Genomic DNA, 22,761 nt, shown 5'->3' on the forward strand with positions numbered 1-22,761 from the left:
GCAAAGGTAAGACTTTTATTACAATGTTTTCTTTTATTTAACTCATTTGAAGGTATACAAGATCCAAAGCAAGACATTGAAAAAAAAGTATAATTCTGTTATTAAAAATGGCACATTTATTGCTACATTACTGTTATATACAGGACAGTTCTCAATACCTACTTTATATATATATTTATAAAAACAAAGACAAAAAATTATAATAATGACAAAGACCGGAGGCACTCTGAAGACACAACAGCAGTATTGTTCATGTCCCTTCTGCGACTGCAAGACACCAGGTTCGGTAAAACTCACACACATCTTAATTCTGATGGAAATAATGGTTAGCAGTCTTACTTCGGCACACAACAATTCATTCAAAAATGTTCACTTTAGTTGAACATTCATTGCTTTGGGGAGAAAAATAAAGTAATTATAGACAGGAGAATCTTTGATGACACGACAACTCCCCTTCAGCATTACGCAGGAGGCAAAAACAAGTCTAGCACTCATATATTTCATGGATATTATCAAAACAAACATGATGGTATCAGCTGGGTAAATTGAGAATTACTCATAACAGTCTAGTGTTTCTGGCCCCCATCTGATTAATCGACAAAGATCCTTCAATTTTCTCGTGTGCTTCACAGAACACAGGACACCAACATCTTGAAAGCAAAAAAGCAAATTCCAACCTAGTCAAGCCAAAGATGACCGGAAAGAGAATCCTAAAATTGCCAAAAAGGTGCACACACACACACGGCATAATAATGAGGATGAAAGACTACAATGCTTCTAAATTTCAGATTAAATACTACACAGATGCTTCCAAAAAGAAAAGAAAAAAAGACGGATGAAACATTTTTGCATTTCGAAATAAAACAAATGGTCAAGTTTACAATGAAAGTAAGTTTAGGCACTGACAAGGCATCACTCTCAAAAATGACAGTCTTGAGAATAAGAAGGCCACGATATATATAAATGTTTAACAACTTTTTTATCTTCATCAAGAATTGATATTAGGTCTCCATTAACCTAAGCTCAGTATCCCCCTTACGGTGAAATGTTATTACTCCGAAATCATATCCATTGTGGACACTGTGAAAATTATTCAGTTTATAACACCATTTCTTTCCTACATACGTAATTCAAACCATCGGGGAACATTATCTCACGCATATGACGAAAAATGGGTTGAGACGTACACCTTGAAATGACAATATGGATCAACTAAACTCACAGTAAGCCAGTCTGATGGAGACGTGAGAGTGTGTACATCTGAATGTTACATTCAAACAGGTTGCATTGTGTGCACTGGCGAGACTGAAATGATGGTGAACGTTGCTTACGCTCTACACCATTGCCTAAGAACACTTCTAGTGACGTACAGTTCCCTGAAATCAGGAAACTATCGCGAGGTTTTGAACCTCAATGCACCCTTAACCATCACTATCAGTTCTTCATTAGCGTATCAGGGGGCGTCTGGGATCAAATTAGCCACGGGTCGCCTCGCCCAAACCTTTCGTTTCTGAAAATATACGCAGGGTTTTTTCTTGAAATCGTACGACGCGTCTCCGAGCGTTCACTTGCGCTATAGACTCTACACTTCAAACTAACATGTTTTTGTTAATTAGGAATCTACAATGCATCGACTAACAAAAATATATATATTTATGTATATATATATATATATATTCTTACATTTTTCCTCAAATCGAAATAATATCCATTTCATATGTGTGAGGTGGACATGTGTACGCTTTTGGCAACAATGAGTCGATGCGAGCGAGTGATGATTGAAGTTATTCGGTTGATAAAAATAAAAGAAGTGAAAGGTCAACTTGGCAATTTTTTGCTTGGGGACACAATGGAATCCAAGCGCTGTTGTCATTGTAACAGAAGCTCACGCTCCTTTATGATGTGCTTTCTTCCGATTGGCTGAAATAGTCAATGGCATCGTGAGAGCTGATAATGCGTGGTGTTTCCAGGAAGATGAAACAGTCTGAAGAGCTGCGACGGCCCGTGTGCTTTTCTCTCGTTCCCAAAGAGCCCTGGCCCATAGAGCAGAGGCATGCTGGGATACACCGTCCTCAAAAGTACTGCAGGTTTGCCCCATTTCTCATGGGGTTTGGTGAAACAACGCACGTAAGACTGTACCTTTCAGTAGGGAATGACAAACCACATTTAAAAAAAAAGAAAGAAAAGAAAAATTGCTCATGTACAAGCAACTCCCAAACTTTTTTTGTTCCGCACATGTAAGCAGTTTGCGTCTTTTATATAAAACGTAACAATTAGGCACGAATCCATGATTAAATTGACGTCCGTCTCGTTTCTCGATCAAAACTCTCTTTTTCTGCAGTGGAAAAGCAAACGTCAGCTGTGGTCAGAACTTGTCTATTTCTATGATCCAAAGGAAGCAGAAAAATACAAAATGACTTGAGAAAGAGTTCTTCACATTTGTGCTGGTAGTTGCGGTCTGGAGTGATCACGGACAAAATCTGCTGTGTCAGTTTTGGCGGGTCGGTTCGTGTGTCCGAAAAGTTTTGGAGGGCTCATCTCTGATTTCGTGGATGATATGCTTTCCGAGTCACTATATGCACACAGAGAGGATGAGAACGGTGGAAGAGATTCAAGGTCACTGCTTCCAGGAGCCCCAAGAAAGTTCACTGGTTCTAAGGAGAGAAAACAGATTTCCATCAGAGACTAAAACTATAAAATATCATTTAGTAATTGAAATTAAGCTACTTTAAAATAAGTGTAACACTTTACACTAATTACTTCTAATTACTGTTCATTGTTTATTTCATCTTAAGCTAATTAGATATTAACAGACACAACTACAGATATTTATGTATCATTAAATGTTGCAATTAACAATAACTAAAAATCATTGAGTCCTTAAGAAGTATTTCTCAATGTGTAGTTGACTAATATTAACAAACGTTGCCAAAATAAAATATAAGTATGGTCTTGCATTGGAAAATAACTGAAATAGGTTTTAAGATGAAGTACTAAAATTACTAAAGCAATTAAAAATTACAACGTGCATAACACAATTACTAAAATAAAGGCTGTAACTGAAAATACAAAGAAAGAAGCTAATTTAAAATATGATTAAATAATATAATATCACATATACACTACTAAAATAACTAATAAGAAACAAATTTTTAATGCCATGGCTGATAAATGGCAGATATTTACATTCTATACCATTTTGTCAAAATAAATAACAAAAAGCATTACAACATTGGATAAAAATGGATTTAGTTTTTGACATTTGCTTAAGACCATTAAATTGTGCTATTAAAATAAGTGTTAATCAGCACAGTAGCGATAAAATGCATCTCTAATTTTTGGTGTCTAACTATTGTATACTATATTAACTGTATTATCAACTAGTGACCAAAAAGTGTTTGCATAACCTGGGTTACACAAAGTGAGGCAATGTTTAAATGTGCATTAACATACCACATGATCACATGTGACTGACAGAGTTGCGTCCATCTCCTCCTAGTCCTTGATGTGGTCCGGAGATCTGCATTTGAGTGTCTCCAACCACCCCGGACACTTTCTCCTCTTCACGTCGCTTCAGACATGCCGCTTTTGGGTTCAGGTTGCGTTCTAAATGTTAAAAAATTTAAAAATTAAGTTCTAAAGTTCTAAAAATTTAAGTAAAAGCACAAAATTAGGGATTAATTCACATAAAAGGAAGTCCAATACTGATTTTTAGAAAAGGTTAACTGTTCATTTATCATAAAGCATTTCACTGATATTTGCAAGGCCAAGTGAACAGATATCAATCAAAACTATTATAAATTAAAATATTTCAATAAGTCTCAACATATTATTTCCCCATTGAATATTAAGTATTACTCAAAAAATTTCAAATTAAACAAGTAAATGCTGTTTTGTGTTAGTATTAAAGAGTTAGTTCACCCAAAAATGAAAATTCTGTCATTAATTACTCACCCTGGTGTCGTTCAAAACCTGTATGAAATTAGTTCATCTTCGGAACACAAATTAAGATATTTTTGATGAAATCCGAGAGCTCTCTGGCTCCTCCCATAGGCAGCAAGGATCCAAACATGATCAAGGATCAGAAATGTAGCAAGGAGATCCGTTAAAATAATCCATGGGACATCAGTGGTTCAACCGTAATTTTACAAAGCTACGAGAATATTTTAGTGCGCAAAGAAATAATTGTCACATGGATTATTTTAACGAGGGATGTAATGGTAAGAATTTTTTTATCACGATTATAGTGACCTAAGTTATCACGGTTATCAGTATTATCACGGTATTGTTAAAATGTGTTGGAGACATTCAAAAGGTACCGGCACATAAATTACTTTATGTTTTATTTATAAAATTAAACAAACAACAAATAAAAATTACTTTTTGTTTGCATAAATCATACATTTTAAATCATACATTTTAAATGACAACTTGACTAACAACAGTTTAATAGCACATTCAAATATCTCATGTAAATGTTCAAATAAAGCTTTGAAAAAGTTTAATAAAAAGGTAAACCTCACATTTCAGCCTATATAAAAAAAAAAAAGTTAAGTCAAAATGATAATTATTAATAATAATATAAAATGATTATATGCATTTTATCTACTCCATAAATCATTCTAGGTAATTTATCTAAATTGTTTAAATATGTAGAATCCACATAAACTTGTTTTTGTTCAACCGGTCAAAATTTACAGCAGGGCATGCAGATTCGGTCTGTTTTTGTCCTGACAGAAGCTACACGCAGACTGAATGTAAACATAAGTCTCTGTTAATCCAGTTGTTGACAGAAGGTGGCGCTTATAGAAAAGCTGAATTACAGCTGTTTCCCGTAACCTCCGTGGACAAAAGCAGTATTGTGATTAAGAACGCTTCCTTCAGGTATAACATGGAGGAGAAATGAAAACAAAAAGTCATCAAATCGTTTCTGAACACAGTCAGAACCTTCAGAAGTACATTCATATATTAATTCATATATTAATTCGTATAATTTCCCATTTTCACTCAAAACGAAACTACTCCGCGTGCTGTTACTGAAAACTTAGCTTTATGCTGGATAGTATTTCTTTATTGGGAGTTGTTCCAATCGCAGTTATTGAATACAGATTTAATGATAATTAAAATATGAAACGGTAATACTAACCGTGGGGATCGGGTTTGGATCCTTGCAGTCGATGGAGGGCCAGAGGGCTCTTGGAATTCATCAAAAATATCTTAATTTGTGTTACGAAGATGAACAAAGGTCTTACATGTTTGGAACGACATGAAGGCGAGTAAATAATGAAAGAGTTTTAATTCTTTTGCGTGAACTATCCCTTTAAAGGAGAAAACACATACCGCGGACTTGTTGCTCCAGGTTTAGGATCACGTTGACGGCCTGGTGCAGGATGAGCAGTTTGGTCTGGGGTTTGTCATTGCTCAGGTGCAGCTGGCACATGCGGCCGAGCTCTTTGAAGGCCTCATTGATATCACGCACGCGCAGTCGCTCTCGTGCGTTGTTCGCCACTCGCCGCTCTTTCTCCCGCTCGACCTTTAACTCTGGCGGTAAATCCTCATCATCTTCATTGTCTTGACTGTGAAGAGATAATAATACATATAACATTTAAATTCCATTTTTAAAACCGTACAATTAATTGAACATTTATTTTATTTGACCATTTAACACGTTTAACAAGGTGACAAGTACACTCTCTAGTCCAGGTGCCTGCTGAAGTATATTAGGTGTAAAGTTGTGTACATAAAGTACTTATAAATCTCTTAAATATAGTACTAGTCAAAAGTTTGGACACACCTGACTAATGTCTTCTCATGCTAAATAGGTTTTGGATCTGAAGGCTTTGCATAAATGTGTCAAATCAGTGAAAACAGTGTCCAGAATACATGCAAACTCCTTCAAAGCTGTTAAGCATCATAGTCCATTAGGGTTATTTCATAGTTTTGCTGATTTTTTTTTTTTTCATTTTCACCATTTCATGACAAAAGAATGAGAATTTATCTCCAAATGTTTTACTGGTGTAGTATAGAAACATCAATCTTAACCCCATTTTAGATCAGGAGGTGAATGAAAAAATTCATATATAAAAGACAAAAACACAAATGTTCTTTATTTGCTGCCAATTGTGCATTGAAAAACCAGTGAAAACATCCTATATAGGTCAGAGTCCCACCTGTGCAAAAATCGTCTTAGTGTTTTAATGGCTTTGAATTTATTTTGTGCACAATAACACACAGACATTTAAAGTTTAAAAGCGAATCAAGTGTGCATCCGGAGTCTTTCACAAACATGCACTCTATGGTGGGAGATAGACTTACTCTTCTCCCTGGTCTGATACACCTGAAAGGACTTGATGGGTAAACACCTCCTTTCTGAAAACAATGTGAGAGTTTGGGAGGGGGGTGGAGAACACTATAAAACATGGTATTTTGGGTGTTGGGGGAGCCCAAACACTTTCAGATCAGGCCTGGCCTGATGTGAAGAAACATTTGAACAGACACAGAAACTTATTAGACATTTGTTGTAGACGATCAAATTAAGACAATGCAGATTTGCTTGAGTGTTTACGGTTTAAAAATCAATCAGCCATTAGTTTAGACAGGAATGCTTAAAAAGGCGATCTTGTACCTTGTTCTGGTACGAGACGGTTTGCTTTCCTTCTTCTCTTCCTCAGACTTATCGGCCACAGAGGAGTTCTCATCTTCCTCCTTGTCTTCCCTCTTAATATCAGACTTGTTTGACGAAAGCGTGGTGTGGGCCAAGCCTCCGGGCAAACCTGAAGCCAAAAATAGGAAATCATTAAATGCATCCCGCTGAAACTCACACGCAACTCTCAGCATTTGCATCTGTTGTTTACATGTTCGGTCGGTTCAGAAAGAGAAATTGAAACTTCTACTCACTGTTAAAACCCTCTGGTGCTCCTCCAGGCTGTGGGGCGCCTGAAGCATGAGCGGACTGCAAAAGGGTGCTGCTGGGAGGAAGGCAGGCATGGTCGTCATGATGGCTTCCAGCCTGCAGACAAGTGCAGCAAGGGAGAGCAATTAGCACATATCAATACCCACAGGTGCAGTTTTATTGTTTTGTGTTACAAACCACATGCAGCTCTAAACTAGAGGCCTGTTATCAGTGTTTGTGAAGCTAGTTTGAAACTCTAGTTACATGTCGTTCCAAACACAAAGACCTTTGTTCATCTTCTAAACAAAAATAAAGATATTTTCGATGAAATCTGAGAGCTTTCTGACCCTGCATAGACAGCAACGCAACTGAAACTTTCAAGACCCAGAAAATTAGTAAAGACATTGTTAAAATAGTCCATGTGTTATCAGTGGTTTAACAGCTTTTCTGAACTTGGATGCGCTACACCTTGTTTACAAGCAGAAACTCTGTCTTCGTAAAGATGTCTGAAGATTTCGACAGAGAGGATGAGTTAGAAATTTTTCGTCATGGTTCTCTTGTAAACGTGCATCAAAGACTGACACGGAAGAGAAGAAACTGTTGAATAAAGTAGTTTTTTTGCACACAAAAAGTATTCTCATAGCTTTATAACATTACAGTTGCAATAATTAAACTGTTAAGTGACTAAATTAACCAATACAGTAAAAACATGATGCCTTGGGTGCAATTTCATGTTATCCATCTGCTTGGATCATACATAATGCCTACACTAACCATGGTAGGATGTCTGGTGCTCAGGGGCAGTGCTGGGTTGGAGTAGGTCTGAGGGAGACCCCCCAAAGATCCACTGGATGTGGAGACGGCACTGAGTAGGCCGTGCAGGTCGGCATGGGCTCCAGGGATTCCCGGGGCCTGACCCACCGCATGACTTCGCAGCACATGAATGGCTTCCTCCAGCCGGTCTTCCATTTTGTTCTGCTGTGGAGAGATATAATTGATATTATTGATAGAAGTATATAATACAAGTTATTAAACTGAAATAAATTCCTCTGTAGAATAAAAAGCACAGATGCTTTGTGCACAGAGAGGCCAAAAACAGTCATTAACACAACTAAAAAGTCTATATTAAAAAAAATATATACAACAAAAAAAAGATGTATTTAATGTTTTGAAGTAAAAAAAATTTAAAAACTATCTAAAAATTTTGTCATTGCTAAATGTGGTTTTACATCAATGTTGTTATTAAGTAAAACTAAAACTATTAAAGTCACTGTCGTTAGTTGAAAAAGTTAAGAAAGAAAAATTTTTGCTTAAATGAACCTTTGAAATGGTGCACTGGCAGCTCACATATTACAGATCACAGATTTTAGCTAAAACAAAATTAAAAGTGATGAAAATAAAAAAGCTAAACTACAAAAACAATACGGTTTGTAGATCCATTTAATCAAAGAGTGAAGCTTGAGGTGTTAACATCGGGGAACTTTATAAACCTACCAGTGCATGTAGTCCACCCTCATAGTTAGGAGACAGAGCAGTCTGGCCAGAAGCTCTCGACCACTGTGCTGCACCTGCTGAGAAGAACATGATGTATATAGCCTGAGTGTGAAACATCTGAATGCTAGTGTGCCACTACCACAGCAGATGGCGCTCTAGAGCTTCACAATCACACCTTGACCAAAACAAAGCCCATTAATCTAAAGAAAGTGATTTATGAATCTTCATGCTTCTTCCTATGCGTAGACGTTTTTGTCTTGGTATCTTTCAATACAAACTTATCTAATGCACCAGATCAAGGTTTGACGGAATGAGACTGCGTTTCTGGCTTACTTGCAATGCCCTGAGGGGAGCCCACAGGAGTGGAAGGAGTGGAGGAGAAGTTGTTGCCGTTGTGGTCCGAAGGATAGATCTGTCAATCAAAAACACGACAAAATGTGAAGCGCTTCTTCAACTATGGCGAATAATAATCCATACCCAAAGGATCACTGAAAGTCTGAATAATGCTTTCCATCTTTGACTTCACATGGCCAAATGCTCTTTCATGGTGATTAATGAAAGCTCACTCACCGAAGCAAGAGCTTTTCCGATCTCATCACCTGAGCTGCTTGCGACTGAACCTCTGCTTGCTGTGGGAGAGAACGGGAGTACTTATTAACTCCATTCATTACGCCAATGTCACGACTATTCAAGTGATCCATAATTTGCTATCTGCTAAAAATGTCCATTCACAGTCCAAATGAAAGATTGAAGGCCATTTCCTCTAAATTACAGTTCGAGTTCAGACTAGTCCAGGGCCAAAAATGATTTCACAAGAAGAATCAACTTCAAGATCCAATCTGAACTCACTTACAAGCTCATTTCACAACCTAGAGGACATTAAAATCAAACGACGAAGGTAATTTACCCAAAATGCTGTCTGATCCATTCATGGAGGATGTGTGGGTATAAGCTGCGGAGCCTGAATGGAAGCCATTGACGTCCGCTCCATGCAAGGGATAGTTCTGTAAGGAATAAACACAGTTACTGGAGCTTCTGAACTGAGTCACAATTTAAGTCCTTTTCCAAAACCTTTCAGAAGACATACCATTCTGTCTTGTGGGTTTATCGCAGAGAAGGAGCCTGGCTGACTGATGTGAGGCGAATTCCCCAGCATAGCCGTGTAGCCCGACTGACCTATGGATCCAGAGGGGGCCCAGGGGTCCGAAGAGGAGTGTAGGCCCTCTGCGAACACAAAGGCAGAAGGGAAGGATCAATAACAGTCAGCACAAGAACTTATCTGGATGTCTATTCTAATCCAAAGGAACATTTGTCTTTGTGTATGCTCCTAATTTCAAATCAAACAAACACAGCTATTGCTTAGTCTGTTTGCAAACATGTCTGCATGAACAAGTTATGCACGCATTAATATTAGAATTTACGGCTCTGGGAGATAAAGGAAAGATGATTTTATTTCTCCAGTGTACACACCTTGCATGTAAAAGGATCCTGGGTACACAGAACCAGGTTTGGAGCCTGGGTAGGCAGCACCATCACGGATATAGTCATCGCCAGAGGTGGCAGCATAAACCTGCGTTTACAAACAAGGACGAAAAGAAACATGGCGTTCAAAGTAACAGGCTTCATATGGACAAAATTTCCATAGCAAATCGCTTGCACTTGAATGCACAACTGACATGGAGCCCATGAAGCTGGCAAGCGCGTAGTGATTTTCGGTACAAATGACGTGGACGCGTGTTTCCATAGTGCCCCCTCAGATAAAGTGGCAGGGATAGAGAACAGAGCATGCAGGGAAATGCGCCACGGCCATCTCATGGCACAGTCGGCACTTCCTCTCGCACTCCCATGAGCCAAAAAGGACAGGGAGGACAGCTACAGGGAGCACCATCACTGAGAGTGAGTCCAACTCAGGCTAAGACCACTGGGTGTTAATATATTCCATAACGTTGAAATGGAAAAAAAAGCTTCGTTTTGTTTATAGTAGTCACAATAAAATTATCTGGAACCGTTAAACGGAACTGCATGATGATCGGAAATTCATCTGAATTCAGGAGCCCCGAGGCATACCTCCATACAGCGTATTCCCCAACAAGCACGTCTAAACATGTATGATTTGTATGTTTGTCTGTATGCGTGCATACATGAGAGAGTGTTTGGGAGAGAGGGGGGCGCCGGAGGGCGGGTGGGTCTCGGGCCAACGGAGAATACAAATCCAGCAAAGCGATATTTCTCTTTTGCCTGTAATTTGATTTAACAGGGAGAAGTGGGATGGGAATGGAGAGATGCACTTCTAATTACAGAGCCATCTGCCTACTCCTGGAGCCCGTCCAACTCCACAGGCAGCTGGGCTGAAGAGGGGAGGGGTGAGAACAGTGGGGGGAGAGGTCTTGCCGAAGAAGTGGTAGGAGTGGAGCAAAATAGACTGGTTGATTATGTAGAAACCACATAAAAGAACAAATGAGGGAGGAAAAAGAACCTGAGAATGGCCCTCTTCTCTGAAGTCCACCAGGAAACACACCCTCGCAATGATTTGTTGATGCACTTGAGAAGATCAATATCCTTTAGTGCTTAGCCAAAGTTGGATTTAAACTTCAAAAAAACGTATATTTTGAAATATCTCAAAAGTATGGCAAAGGTAGCAGGTGAGCATTGGCGCATTCATTAGGGTATTATAATGCTGTGGCGGCAAAAGAGGAAGTTATACTGAGCCGTAGAGTAGGATTCAGCAGGAGCTAGATTCCTAGCTCATCAGAAGCCATTAATCTGAGCTAAGACAAGCAAGAGAGGGAGAGAGAGAGAGAGAGAGAGGTGCAAGGGGACTCACAACTGGGTCACTTTGGAAGAGGGGGAGGATAAGGTCTAGCATTGGCGAAAATGAAGGATCACATTCAGGGAGGGGCTTTAGAGGGCAAAGTGTTGAGCTTATGTGGATTTAGATCAAGAAACAATGGTTACTCTTCCCATGACTTGAAAAAAGGGGTATGACTTCTTGCATGTTTTTTCAAGTTAACGCTGACTTGCAATGGTCAAAGGTTCAGAAGGATTATGGACCTTAGTCATGGTAAACATATTTTGATGCAAATGAAAATACATACCCTGTTCACTCAAAAGTCTGTCAACTGGATTGTTTATGGAAGGATGGGCCTTAAATATTTAATAGTTTGTCACAACGGTACAATCTCTGAGGGTTTATTTGAAGGTCCTGTTCTCGCCAGTAACAAATCATTACCTACGACTTTTGCCTCAATAACTACTAATTTGTTGCGTACTAATAGTTAGCAAGGTAGCTGTTAAGTTTAGGTATTGGGTAGGATTAGGCACCTTCCTGCAAGAATTTATCACTAAAAACGTCCAGGCAGATGTGTTGGAGCTAAACTTTTGGGCTGATGTCAAACCATTTCAGATGCCACAAATGCTGGAACTCAATTCTGGAAGTTCCTGTAATGGCCACTACATCATCACAACATGTTTATGCAATTACAATTTTCTAAAGGGCAGGACTTTGGTGACTTAACAGTTGTGTAATTCCTCACAATTTGGGTCATTAAAATGAGGTTGTAATTAAATATTTTTAGTGGGAAACATGTAAGAAAGTTTCAGAAAGGTTACTCACTGAAGATGGCAGTCCTGGCGGCTTCCTGATCTTTTTCGGTTGGGGATCTGTGAAAAAGATCAAAGCATACATTGTACTCTGTCCTTCCATACTGATTGATCTGATGCAAGTCTAGTAAATGTTGTCATTTACCCATGCTTCCCTCTGAGGGGCGTCTCCGGGGGTTGTTGGGGTATGATTGGTAAAACTGTGAGCCAGACTTCAGTCCGGATGGAGACATGGCATCTGCAGAAGGCATGGCGATGTCTGAGGGCAGGAACCCTGGCTTTAGAGGACAACAAGATGACAGATTTAAGCACTTTAAGTGACTAAAGCACTTTCAAGTGTTGCTCAAGAATTGATTCAACTTACCTGGCCCCCAAAGGAAGAGTAAGCGCCCCTTTCATTCTTGCCTGCGAATACAAATTAAATTGGAGTGAACCGATCTCACTCAGCATTTTTAATGGAGTGCAAATGTCACAATTATTGGAAGAAATTGAAGCCAATGCCACAACATGGAGGTTGAGTAAATGCTCTTTGTGAGGCTAAAGAGGAACTCAACTACCCTGAGCAACTTCCAAACCCAAGGGGCAGTTTCTACATTTGTGGCTTTGAGATAAACCAACTAGAAGTTGGTAAGCTCACTCACCACTAATTCCTGTGCCAAGGAATGGAGAAGATAGTCCATCATGTTCGTTGAAGTGTGAGCCCTCTCCATAGTTCTGGAAACACCCAAGACAGAAGCAGGTCAAAACAATAAAACATGTCCCAACAACACCTTTAGATGAGAAACAAGTCATTGGGTCTACCTGTACCTGGTTAAAAGAAGGACTGGTTTGCTCTCCAGCAGCCCAGGGACTACTGCGTTCTTCCATACCTACAAAGCAATTGATCACAAACTCTCAGACCAATACTGAAGTTTTGGCATGCACTAAACCATCACATAAAGATCCATTTTTAATTCTCCTTTCATGCTTTAAGGCCATTGGACATTTGGTGGCTGGTTCTGTGCTTATCAGACAGCCTCTGGATCTCATCCAAAACCATCACACCACACTAATATCCATGTCATTCAGCAAGCCTCGACATCACTGACCATAAAGGGAGCATTCATTTAGTCACTGGATCTCATTAAGACAAGTTGGGGGGGAGGAACATCATGGCAAGCAGAACAAAAACAGGCTGATCAAAGAATTGCGAAATTAGCATCATTGTACATTTGGGAGTGGAGACCCATAGGGACAACACAGGCCTCAGTACAAGACATATAGGACACGGAGTGTTCTCCAAAATGCTTTGTATGTAGAAAATGCATATTGGAAAACATTGCGGCAACAAAGTGTACTGGAGCAGAAATTCCTCATAAAGCATTCCCCTCTGCCTCCTGTCTTATGCCTTAATGCAAAGCTCTCCAAAGACACATGGCTTAATTGCATGCTGATTTGCATAATTGTGCATATTAATGCAGTTGGTTCATGAATATTCATATTCGCCTTTTGATTTTTTTTTTTTTTAGGTCTAATTAAAAATGTGTGAGAGAAGAGGGGGTCTCAGCCAGAGCGGCCACTGAAGGCTGAGCATGAGTGATGAAGCTAACAAAGCAGAGCAAATAGCGACATCCACACTGACAGCCGTGATCTATGGAGCCCACGCAGGCAGCATGGGAAATGAAGTGGGCACCGACTGTGTGAGTGAAAGAATCTCCCTGGCAGAATCATCTTATGTGGGGAAAATGAAGAGGCAGAGATACTGATTCAGATGCAGAAGGACCATATAAGGTGTTTAACATTGGAGAATGGTTTTGGATTGGATTTGTCAGACTGTTACAAATTAATTACCACATCAGCAAACTAAACTGGTGCTTTTTCAGGGCAAATATGGTTTTGTATGTATAATTATTATTATTCTTTTTGTGGACACAATGTGATTTATATTTTGAGTTATTGGCCACTTATTTGCTGGAATCATCAAAATGCAATTCTTCAAAGACAAATCTGACATTCAGTCATGCAGGAACTGATTCCATTTCCTGCACTGAGGAAAGATCATTTCCTTTATAAACTCCTTCAAATACATCAGCTGCACAGCGTGCAGTTATTCAAGTTCAGATCGCAGCAGATATCAAAAGTGAAGCAATAATGGCTTGAGGTGTCAACCCCCCTACCAACACCTTGGCATTTTTTTGTTTACTCACCATACCGTAATACTATTCTACCATAATTCCTCAAATAAAAGCTGGGGCCTTTATTTACCTGAACTGCAGAAGGTAACAGGCTTTTAGAGGCAGGCCTTTATTTCTAATTCCATCTGTTTGATAAGTAATTGTTTTAAATAAACCGTTTAAAATTAAAAGCGATAGCGTTCCAGTGGACAGAGATCATAACACTAGCACAGAATCAGTTCAGAATCGATCACCAAAATAATCAGTTCAGTACAGACGCGATCTGAATCCCGCATGTGTCCGACAGAAACGGTTCTCAGTTCAGTGTACTGGTGATCCGAAAACCGATGCAACCGGTTCTTCTCGTCAGAGAGCTAGAGCTGTACATTTATATTATTTCAGAAAATAAAATGAATAACAATAACACTCACAATGACTTTATATAGCAATTATATATACCTCCGTGCCAGCTTTGTGGTTTCAACGATGGTATTATTAGGCCTAACTTGTTTTGTAATGCTTAATATGTTACTAATAATTAAATTAAAATACTGGCAGCAAAAATAAACACATATTATACATACATTGTATGTATTTGTTATTTTTACTGTCTTGAAACTCTCCTGAGCAGCGTTTTGTGCTCAGATAAGATGACCGTGGTTGTAGAGCACCCTCAGGCGACCATTAGTTACATTAGGATGAATACGCCACATAGGTGATTAACGGATAATATCATCCACCAAATTATCATCACATCTCTATCATATCATGTAAGTTAACAACACCTCCTCAGTAAATTAGTGAAACATTAAACTGAGTCCATGCCTAAATAATATACTTTTTTAATTTAATAATGCATGAAATAACCGTTAAAGAGGAAATAATAAAGATTGAAATGGCATCTCTAAGTCCTCTCTGCAAGGGATTAAGGGAAATAGTGTCAGATGTACACTCGGAATCAGAGAGGATTGTGGGTAGTGAACGAATGTGAGAATGAACTCCTTTACTCAGAATTCAGCATTACACAACAGCCGACACCCGATATAGTGCACTTTATTGTGGATAGGGAGCGATTTCGGACACAGCTTTAGTCGCATATGCAAGTGATTTACTCGTAATGTAGAGGGTTGGGGTGTGTGTGAATGTGCTCGCATCTCAGGGATGTGACTGGGGGGAAATGGACTCTGTCCTGTCCTAATGCTGTCCTCAGTGGGTGACGTGTTGGGCAGCTGTGGGGTGAGCGAGAGGACGCCTGGTGAAGTCCTCCCATGCAAGAAAAATCCTGCAAACACCGTGGCTTTGCCCGAGGAGGGGGAGGAGATGGACACCCCCGTTCCGAGCACTTTTGTCCTGAAGACCAGATGCACTTCTGAAGGCCACTGCTTCCTCTAAAAATGACTTTGGGGATCTTCTGAATGAATAGCAGAGGACAGTCAGAAGTTTAACTCCTGGCCTTTAGTTTAAAGTTGAAAACCACAGCTTTTGTTAATTTGGAATACTTTTTATGATCTTTAAGGAATGTTCCGGGTTCAATAAATGTCAAGCTCTATCAACAGCATTTGTGGCATGTTACCACAGGAAATAAAATGTCCTTTGTCCTTTAATTCTTTAAAAGCAAAATAAAATGGGAAAGGACAGGGCAATACAATAAATGTCAGAGTACAATGTTTTGAAGTTAGGTCCTAACATGAGGCTAGTTGGAAACATTGCAAATTAGCTTGCTTGTGCAAAAAAATATACACATATTACTTGCAGTTCCTGCCATAACCATGTAATGTCAAAACATTTTGTAACTTTGGGACAATTTGTGCAAAAGAAGAACTTTTTATACAGAGAAGATTTTAAACATAAAAATTAGACTGGAACAGCGGTCTCAACACAAAACTATACAAAAAATAAAATAACGTTTTTTAAATCCTCAAAATACTTCTTTAAAAAACAAAAAGGGTCGAGGTAAAAAAAATATTCTGTGGTTATCCAGAACATGTTCACAACTATGCCGACAAAGCTTAGAATGTACTAAACCCGTAATTTTGTTAGAAGTTTAAATGAATAACGCTGGGGAACGGTCACTTGGACCTTTGTTGTCATGTCATATCCTGTTATCCTGAGTTCACAGGGTGAGGCTTATGCTGACTGACGCGGAGACCTTCTAGAAGCATCTCACAAGTGACAGATTTAAGAGTTGGGGTCACCTCGGTGTCAGGTAGCTCTCGCAAATAAAAATCTCAAACAGTGACATTAGCTCGGCCCTGCTATGTAAATGGCACTTTAGGACCGAGAGTGAAGCTGGTGATCTTTCACCGTGTTTCTTTTGCTGTTCTCATGCGGGCCTCCTGCAGGGTGGTGGGAGGTATGAGAGAGCTTTGTTTCAGAGAGGGTCCATTTCCTGTCAGTTGGCAGGAGGAGAAAGTGTTTTCTTGTGTGGGGGGAGGAGTGTTTTACGCGGTGGCGTGGGGCAATCATTTGGAGACCGTAAGGCCTTTATTTAAGTCTTTGTTCTCAGATTGTTCTTATTCAAGGGTGATGTTTAAAGTGTCGATTGGGAAACAGACACACGGACTGGAAAGACTTGAAGAGAAATGCATGGGACGTTCATGACTTTGACAGCTTCTGGAACAATCTAAACTGGAGCAACACAAGCCAACAATGGTTGCAAAAATAACACTTTTGTGAGTGTGATGTGCAACTGGTTATAAAGTAGAAGATGACAAACAGACAAACAAAACAAAAGACAATGAGATGTTTTGGACAAAAACGGGATTATAAACAGAAATCAGTCACTCCTCTTGACCGAACAAAGTTTTTACGATGTACAAGTTTGTGCAATAGGTTCTTTAACTGAACAACCAGTTCAAAGGGATCCAAACTGCCCCGAGCTTTGACTCTGGATATACTACAGTGAATTCATAAAAGAGAGGGTTTAGGAAAACAAGAAGAAGCATGTCCTTTTCTTCTGTTGAGAGGAAGGAGCACTTAGCAACTGGCCCAAACATCTCAACTGCTATAAAGAACACCGCTTTAAACTTATGAAATGTACAAATATGGCAAATTCGGGGAATATGTGACACTAAACAGGAAAAGGCATGCGTTTAGACTTACCTGAACCACTAAATTGACTGCTAGCAAGTGTGGTAGGCCTGTTCTTTCCATTGGCCACAGGGGGTGCAAACATCTAAGGCAGAAAAATAAGAAGTTTAAGCATAGTAGCATATTACGACAAACTCACATCAACAGGTGCCCACAGACATCGATTTTTCAGCATTATTGGGGATTCACGCTCTATGACGTCAAGCTTAGCTTGTTCAAACGTTTAATGCTAAAGGTCATGTCAACTTTGCCACATATAACCCACTAAAATGGTTCAATCTGAAAGAGACTTTCCTCACAAAATAGTATGGCTCTTTGAAGATGCATCTTGTCTCGTACTACAAAGAATTCAAGATTTCACGGAAAGGGCTGAAGAGGCTCCGTTTACATGAATGGATGACGCCTCTTTGTTTTTGAAGTGCAAAGAGAAACCCATTAGCAGCAACAGTGCTAGCCTTGCATGGTGCATGAGAGGGACTTTCTGGCGTGGTAGACATTTTTCACAATGTGAACCACCTTTTACACCACGAGAAAGAAGATACCAAATGCTGAAGCTCCTTTAAAAAAATTTTTTTTTTACAAAAGTTCAAGGCTGGAAAATGAATGCGATATGAGGGAGTAACTAAACCATCAAAAATTTGTAATTAGATTTGAGATCATAATGCATTCGATCTGGCACGTCTGATTATCAATGTATTGTCTTAGCTGATTCACTGCTTCGGTAGATGGCAATTTTCCAATGCAATAAATGAAGCATGATCAATGAATTAACATTTTTATATTCGCTATTTTTTTGAAGCTATTTAGGAAAGCATGACCGCCAAGAATAATCAAGTTCTATCAACAGGTGAAATTAAGAATAATAAATGGAAGGATAAGAGAGATAAGGATAAGAGAGGACTGGTTATTGCTATATGCTGGAGATGTTTCAACTGGCAAACTGCACTTCTAAGGACCCAGTTGGAGACCGCACATGATTTAAAGATTCATTATAATGTTTATAGCCACCAACAACACAGCAGGCATTGTGACGTGAGATCTGATCAGTTTGAAGTGCTATGAAGAAAACCGGCTACCCTCTGACTACAAGGTCAGACGTTGTTGAAGCGAATAAGGAATCATAATGCGATTCTTTACGAGAGAGAGTTTTTGTCTAGATCGGTAACAAAGACTCCATAGTCTCTTCCTTACTGCACTGAAATCCAACAGGTCACTGAGTTCCTTATCTGTTCCCACTGTAGCCATTCTCTGGTGCGCCTCGTTCATACCCCTCGGTCTTTAAAGCACCCTGCAGAAGAAAACCAGAGAGAGACAGCTGGGGTGAGCTATCTAAAGACCAGATGAATGAGAAAAGCAGTGATGAAGTGCATGTCGAATAGTAAATAAAAGTGAGAGTGTATTGTACTCATACACATCTCATAAGAGTACATTACCAGCATTTCCGTGTCTCAACTGAAAAATGGGACTACATTTAATTAACTAACTGTGCATTGCTTCAGGAGGCTGTATGAAATGCCAGTGCCAAGTCATTATCTTTGTCCAAGATTTTGATTTCGAATCTAAAACTTGCTTGTTAAGTAATTTGGCCGAGGACATCCTGTATGTTTTACACACTACAATTAGTCTTGTGTTACACTTAAACGGCCAAAAAGCATTACAGGGTTTTATTTTGATTGTTTCCAAAGAGCCAGTTCTTCTATTATGTCGGTCAATCTTATTATTGATATTGTTGTGTTATGCAACTTCAGCACACCAATGAAACTCAATGCGATCACAAGTCAATAAGTTTCCATGAAACCATGATATCAGCACATGGAACATGCAAATCAATGTTCTTGACTTATTGTACATCTCTATCGTGTGTATGATTTATAGTTATCTGGCCAGTCGATTTGCATGAAAGGAGACCATCAAACCAGGGTGTGGGGTTGGCGTGGGGGGGGGGTTAAACAGTCTCCAAATACAGTAAAATACTTTAAGTATCTCTTTTACTAAAATACAATGAAATCGTCAAATATTCGTAAAAAAAAAAAAAAAAAAAAGAAACTTCTCCTCTGGAACATCGTTAGGGGTCCTGTATCATGCCAACAGGTGGTGTGCTTTAGCAGTCCTGCTTATTAACCATTAGTTTCTCTTCAGCAGTCTGATTATAACACTATAACAAGCCAATAGCTAAAATAAAAGTGTTTTTACACCTTGCAAGTACATTTTATTCACACTGCGTTCTCGACTCCCAAACAAAAACAACTAAATGACAACACGTAGAAAGTGGACCCTCAGTAAAAAGACAAGAAAGATAGTAACGGAGGGTCCCACATTCCCCTCTAGTCTTTGCCAGCCAAAACAAAGCCAAACCACAAGTAAAAATATATTACACTTGGTATATATCAGCATATTTCCATGTAAAATGTAACAAACGCCAAAGATGCGAGGAACATGAATTGATTTGAACTGGTATGAACAACCAATGAGGTGAAGGCCTTGTAGTAGTCTGATTAGGGTTTGGAATCGAGAACCGGTTCTTGAAAAAAAGAAAAAAGTTAATCCGAATTATTTATGACCTGTAATTCATTTAGCAGATCAATGTAATCTGACAGTATTTCCTATTGATCATCAATTTAGTCCAATCTGATTCCTAAACAAGTCACTCTATGAGTCGATTCTTTTAAGTGATTCTAAAAATGTAAATAACATTTCGAATTTCGAACGAATGATTCTTATGAACCGGTTTTATGTAGTGGATCGAAAACTCTTATGAATCAGCTGGAGTTGTTATTGAATGAATCTAGCTCGCTTACTGAACCCCAAGTGATTTATTTAGTTTTGTCTGATTTTAAGTTACCTCATAACTTACATAAGCCTATTACTGACTGGTTGTTCTAATGACAACGTGCAAATAAGACAGGCCTACAAATCATATTATGTTCTATAAATGATGAATGAAACAGCTTACCACCTTTTCGTTTGTTTACTATTTGCATTATAATCAGGGTCAGTTTTATGATGCATTTATGATAGCTCTAAAAGTCTGTAAAGGGAAAAAAAACACCAATGCGAGAGATGTAGGCTAGCTACATTTATTTATGATTTGTTACGTCGGTTCTGCTGAAATCTGGTGCGGTCGCATAATTTGAGCTCTAAATGCCACAATCATTTTTCCTGATATTATTATATCAACATCATTAAAATCGTCAAGATATCATTAAGCGAAAAAACTGAAGCAGAATCGCTATATTCCATCCCTAGATTTCCATCCCTAACGGTAAATGTTCCCATCACACACACAATAAAGGGAAATTAATAAAGTGACACTAAAAACAAGGCGAAACACAAATTTGAAACGTATTTCGTAGTTCAAAGGTAGGCTAAATTGTATCTTAAGGTCTGTATCACTGCAGCCATTGGTGGTTAGTTGTAAGAGGGTGCAACAGTGTTACCACTAACCACCAATTCAATATAGGCTACCCGAAATAAATCCATGTTAAGAATAAATCCACAAAAAAAATGTCCTTTTTAAACCCCATCTCAATTACTGTGTGCAAACACGTTTAAACTAGAGTTCAGTCACGTCCCTTTCTTTGTGTAAGTAGGCTAAGCTCCACCAGACATGAACAATGTCAATATTTATTCTCAGTTGTAAACTTATTGTATTCCGATAGCAAACCATTTCGAAAACCAATAGGCCACATCGATCGCGCGCACGTACTTTTGATAAGGACGGCGTTATTATCAATATCAAGCAGCCGTCGGGCCGATAACTCTCAATTATTCATGTGTTGTGAGATAAATGTAGAAGCTTGGCCGGGGATTAAGCGCAAGTTAATAAAAGTACCCGCGACAAAATGTCAACTTTTCCTCAAGAGACTCGCGATTTGATGAAGGCGAGTGGGGGTGGGGAGGGGGGCGAGGAATTTCCTGCCCCCCAAAAAGAAGAAAATATTCACCGAAGTAACTGAATTAAACCAAACGTTTTGTGCAAGGCAAACCTGGATACAACACGCTACAACGCAGCGCCTAAGTTCAGTAGAACATTATACATTTGAACAAATCTACCGAATTAAAGTAACTTTCATCTATTAGTAATTTGTCAATTAAATGTGCACTGACAGCTCGCTCTTAACTAGTCACTTAAACTCATACGCGCCCCACAAAACTAATCCTTACTTTGATAAAAGGACAAAGGAGTCATTTCTGTTAGGATAGAACTGGGTTAAAGACCACCAGCACAAAACTGGGCAGGACTTTCCACCACCAACACAGCCTCTAAGCAAGAAGAAGAAACCAAAAAAAAAAAAAAAAAAACACTCTGCACCCCCCAACTTCCATAAGCACACGTCCTAAAAACTTGCTAAATGGAACTTCAATATGCAATTATGTGACTCTCTGATGTAAATATGAGACTAAAATCATTTCACTTATTGAGTAAAACTCGAGAAACGGGAAAGAAGCATTACCTCTGATTATCAGTTGTTTTACATCCAGTAGTAAAAAAAGAAAGGTTGAATCTCGTAGGGAAAAACCATAAAACTTGAAAGAATTTGAAGCGCGGCGCATTAGAGGCTGATAGGCGCAACAATGTGCGTTATTCCTCCTTTGACATCCTCCAGCAAAACACCAGCGTCATAAATACAGTGTTGCAGGTCTGTATCCAAACGACTTCCTTTATATTGTTACAATTGAGGTGAATTCATTCTTCTAGTAGACATCTTGACCACCTCCATCCACATTGTGAGCAGCAACAATGTATTCCTCCGCTTGGAAAGAGGTGCCTCGAACGCTCGGGTGTCCAGTTTCATGTGCCCAGAGGAGTCAAGAGTTTTTTCGACTAGGTCAACGGGTTAAAACACAAGGAGTGGCCAGGGCGTGCAGAATGGTTGTTGGTCATTAATCAGACAAGGTATAATAGATGTAGTTTAAGGGGAAAATAATTTTTTACAGGAACTATAACATCCGGCGGAGGTTCACGGTAGAAAAGTAAGCGGCATTTATACAAGAGCTTCAAGAGATGAAGAGATAAACCCGCATGCTAGCAGCCAATAGAAAGGCGACATAAAGTGACAGGCGGTTGGAACGTCCAATAGGCACACGTATATTCACTTCAGACCAGCCCCTTTCGTGACGAACACTGTGTGTGTTCAGTGAGGCTGACTGAAAGGGGCTAGAGCACAGCCTGCGTGACATCATTTTATTAGTCTGGTTAACGTCGACGCCCGCGCGATGTTTCTCTAATTCGACCAAAAACGTTCTTAAAAGTGAATTGCCAGTTCACATTGAGGTTTTAGCGACTACTAGTTAGACTAGTCTATCTACTTGATTTGGTCACACCATTTATTCTTAGGGAAGACTTTGCTGAGGTAAGTTCCAACAGAGCCTTCCAACAGAAGTAGTGTTTACAAGTTTTGCATTTCAGTATCCAGTTCATCTGTTGATATTTAAATGTTTTTTTTTTTTGTTAGTTTTTTGCCTCACGTGACTGTTAACAGTAATGGATTAAAATTTCTATTATAATACAAAATAACCATAGCATATATT

The 22,761-nt window shown here is 39.1% G+C and overlaps 1 protein-coding gene across 6 annotated transcripts; it reads right to left on the bottom strand.

The window, feature by feature from the left end:
- Window positions 1-13: 13 nt before the first annotated feature.
- On the bottom strand, window positions 14-22,191 carry tcf3b (transcription factor 3b). 6 transcript variants are annotated; one of them, XM_052590342.1, is made up of 21 exons: window positions 21,684-22,191; window positions 18,421-18,517; window positions 17,242-17,314; window positions 12,794-12,855; window positions 12,628-12,700; window positions 12,351-12,391; window positions 12,132-12,264; window positions 12,000-12,046; window positions 9,857-9,956; window positions 9,474-9,610; window positions 9,294-9,390; window positions 8,957-9,015; window positions 8,720-8,798; window positions 8,387-8,460; window positions 7,667-7,867; window positions 6,898-7,009; window positions 6,626-6,773; window positions 6,316-6,369; window positions 5,341-5,576; window positions 3,454-3,606; window positions 14-2,654 (listed from the first exon to the last, which is right to left on the bottom strand). In XM_052590342.1, the coding sequence occupies exons 2-20, from the start codon at window positions 18,493-18,495 to the stop codon at window positions 3,461-3,463; spliced, it is 1,947 nt and encodes a 648-aa protein (XP_052446302.1). In that variant the 5' UTR covers window positions 18,496-18,517; window positions 21,684-22,191; the 3' UTR covers window positions 14-2,654; window positions 3,454-3,460. The 6 variants fall into 6 exon arrangements, with proteins under 6 accessions (XP_052446302.1, XP_052446300.1, XP_052446301.1 ...); XM_052590340.1 differs by having other exon boundaries at window positions 7,667-7,870; XM_052590341.1 differs by having other exon boundaries at window positions 8,387-8,463.
- Window positions 22,192-22,761: the final 570 nt, after the last annotated feature.

Source organism: Carassius gibelio, chromosome B22 (assembly GCF_023724105.1).
Source record: "Carassius gibelio isolate Cgi1373 ecotype wild population from Czech Republic chromosome B22, carGib1.2-hapl.c, whole genome shotgun sequence".
Taxonomy (NCBI): Eukaryota; Metazoa; Chordata; class Actinopteri; order Cypriniformes; family Cyprinidae; genus Carassius; species Carassius gibelio.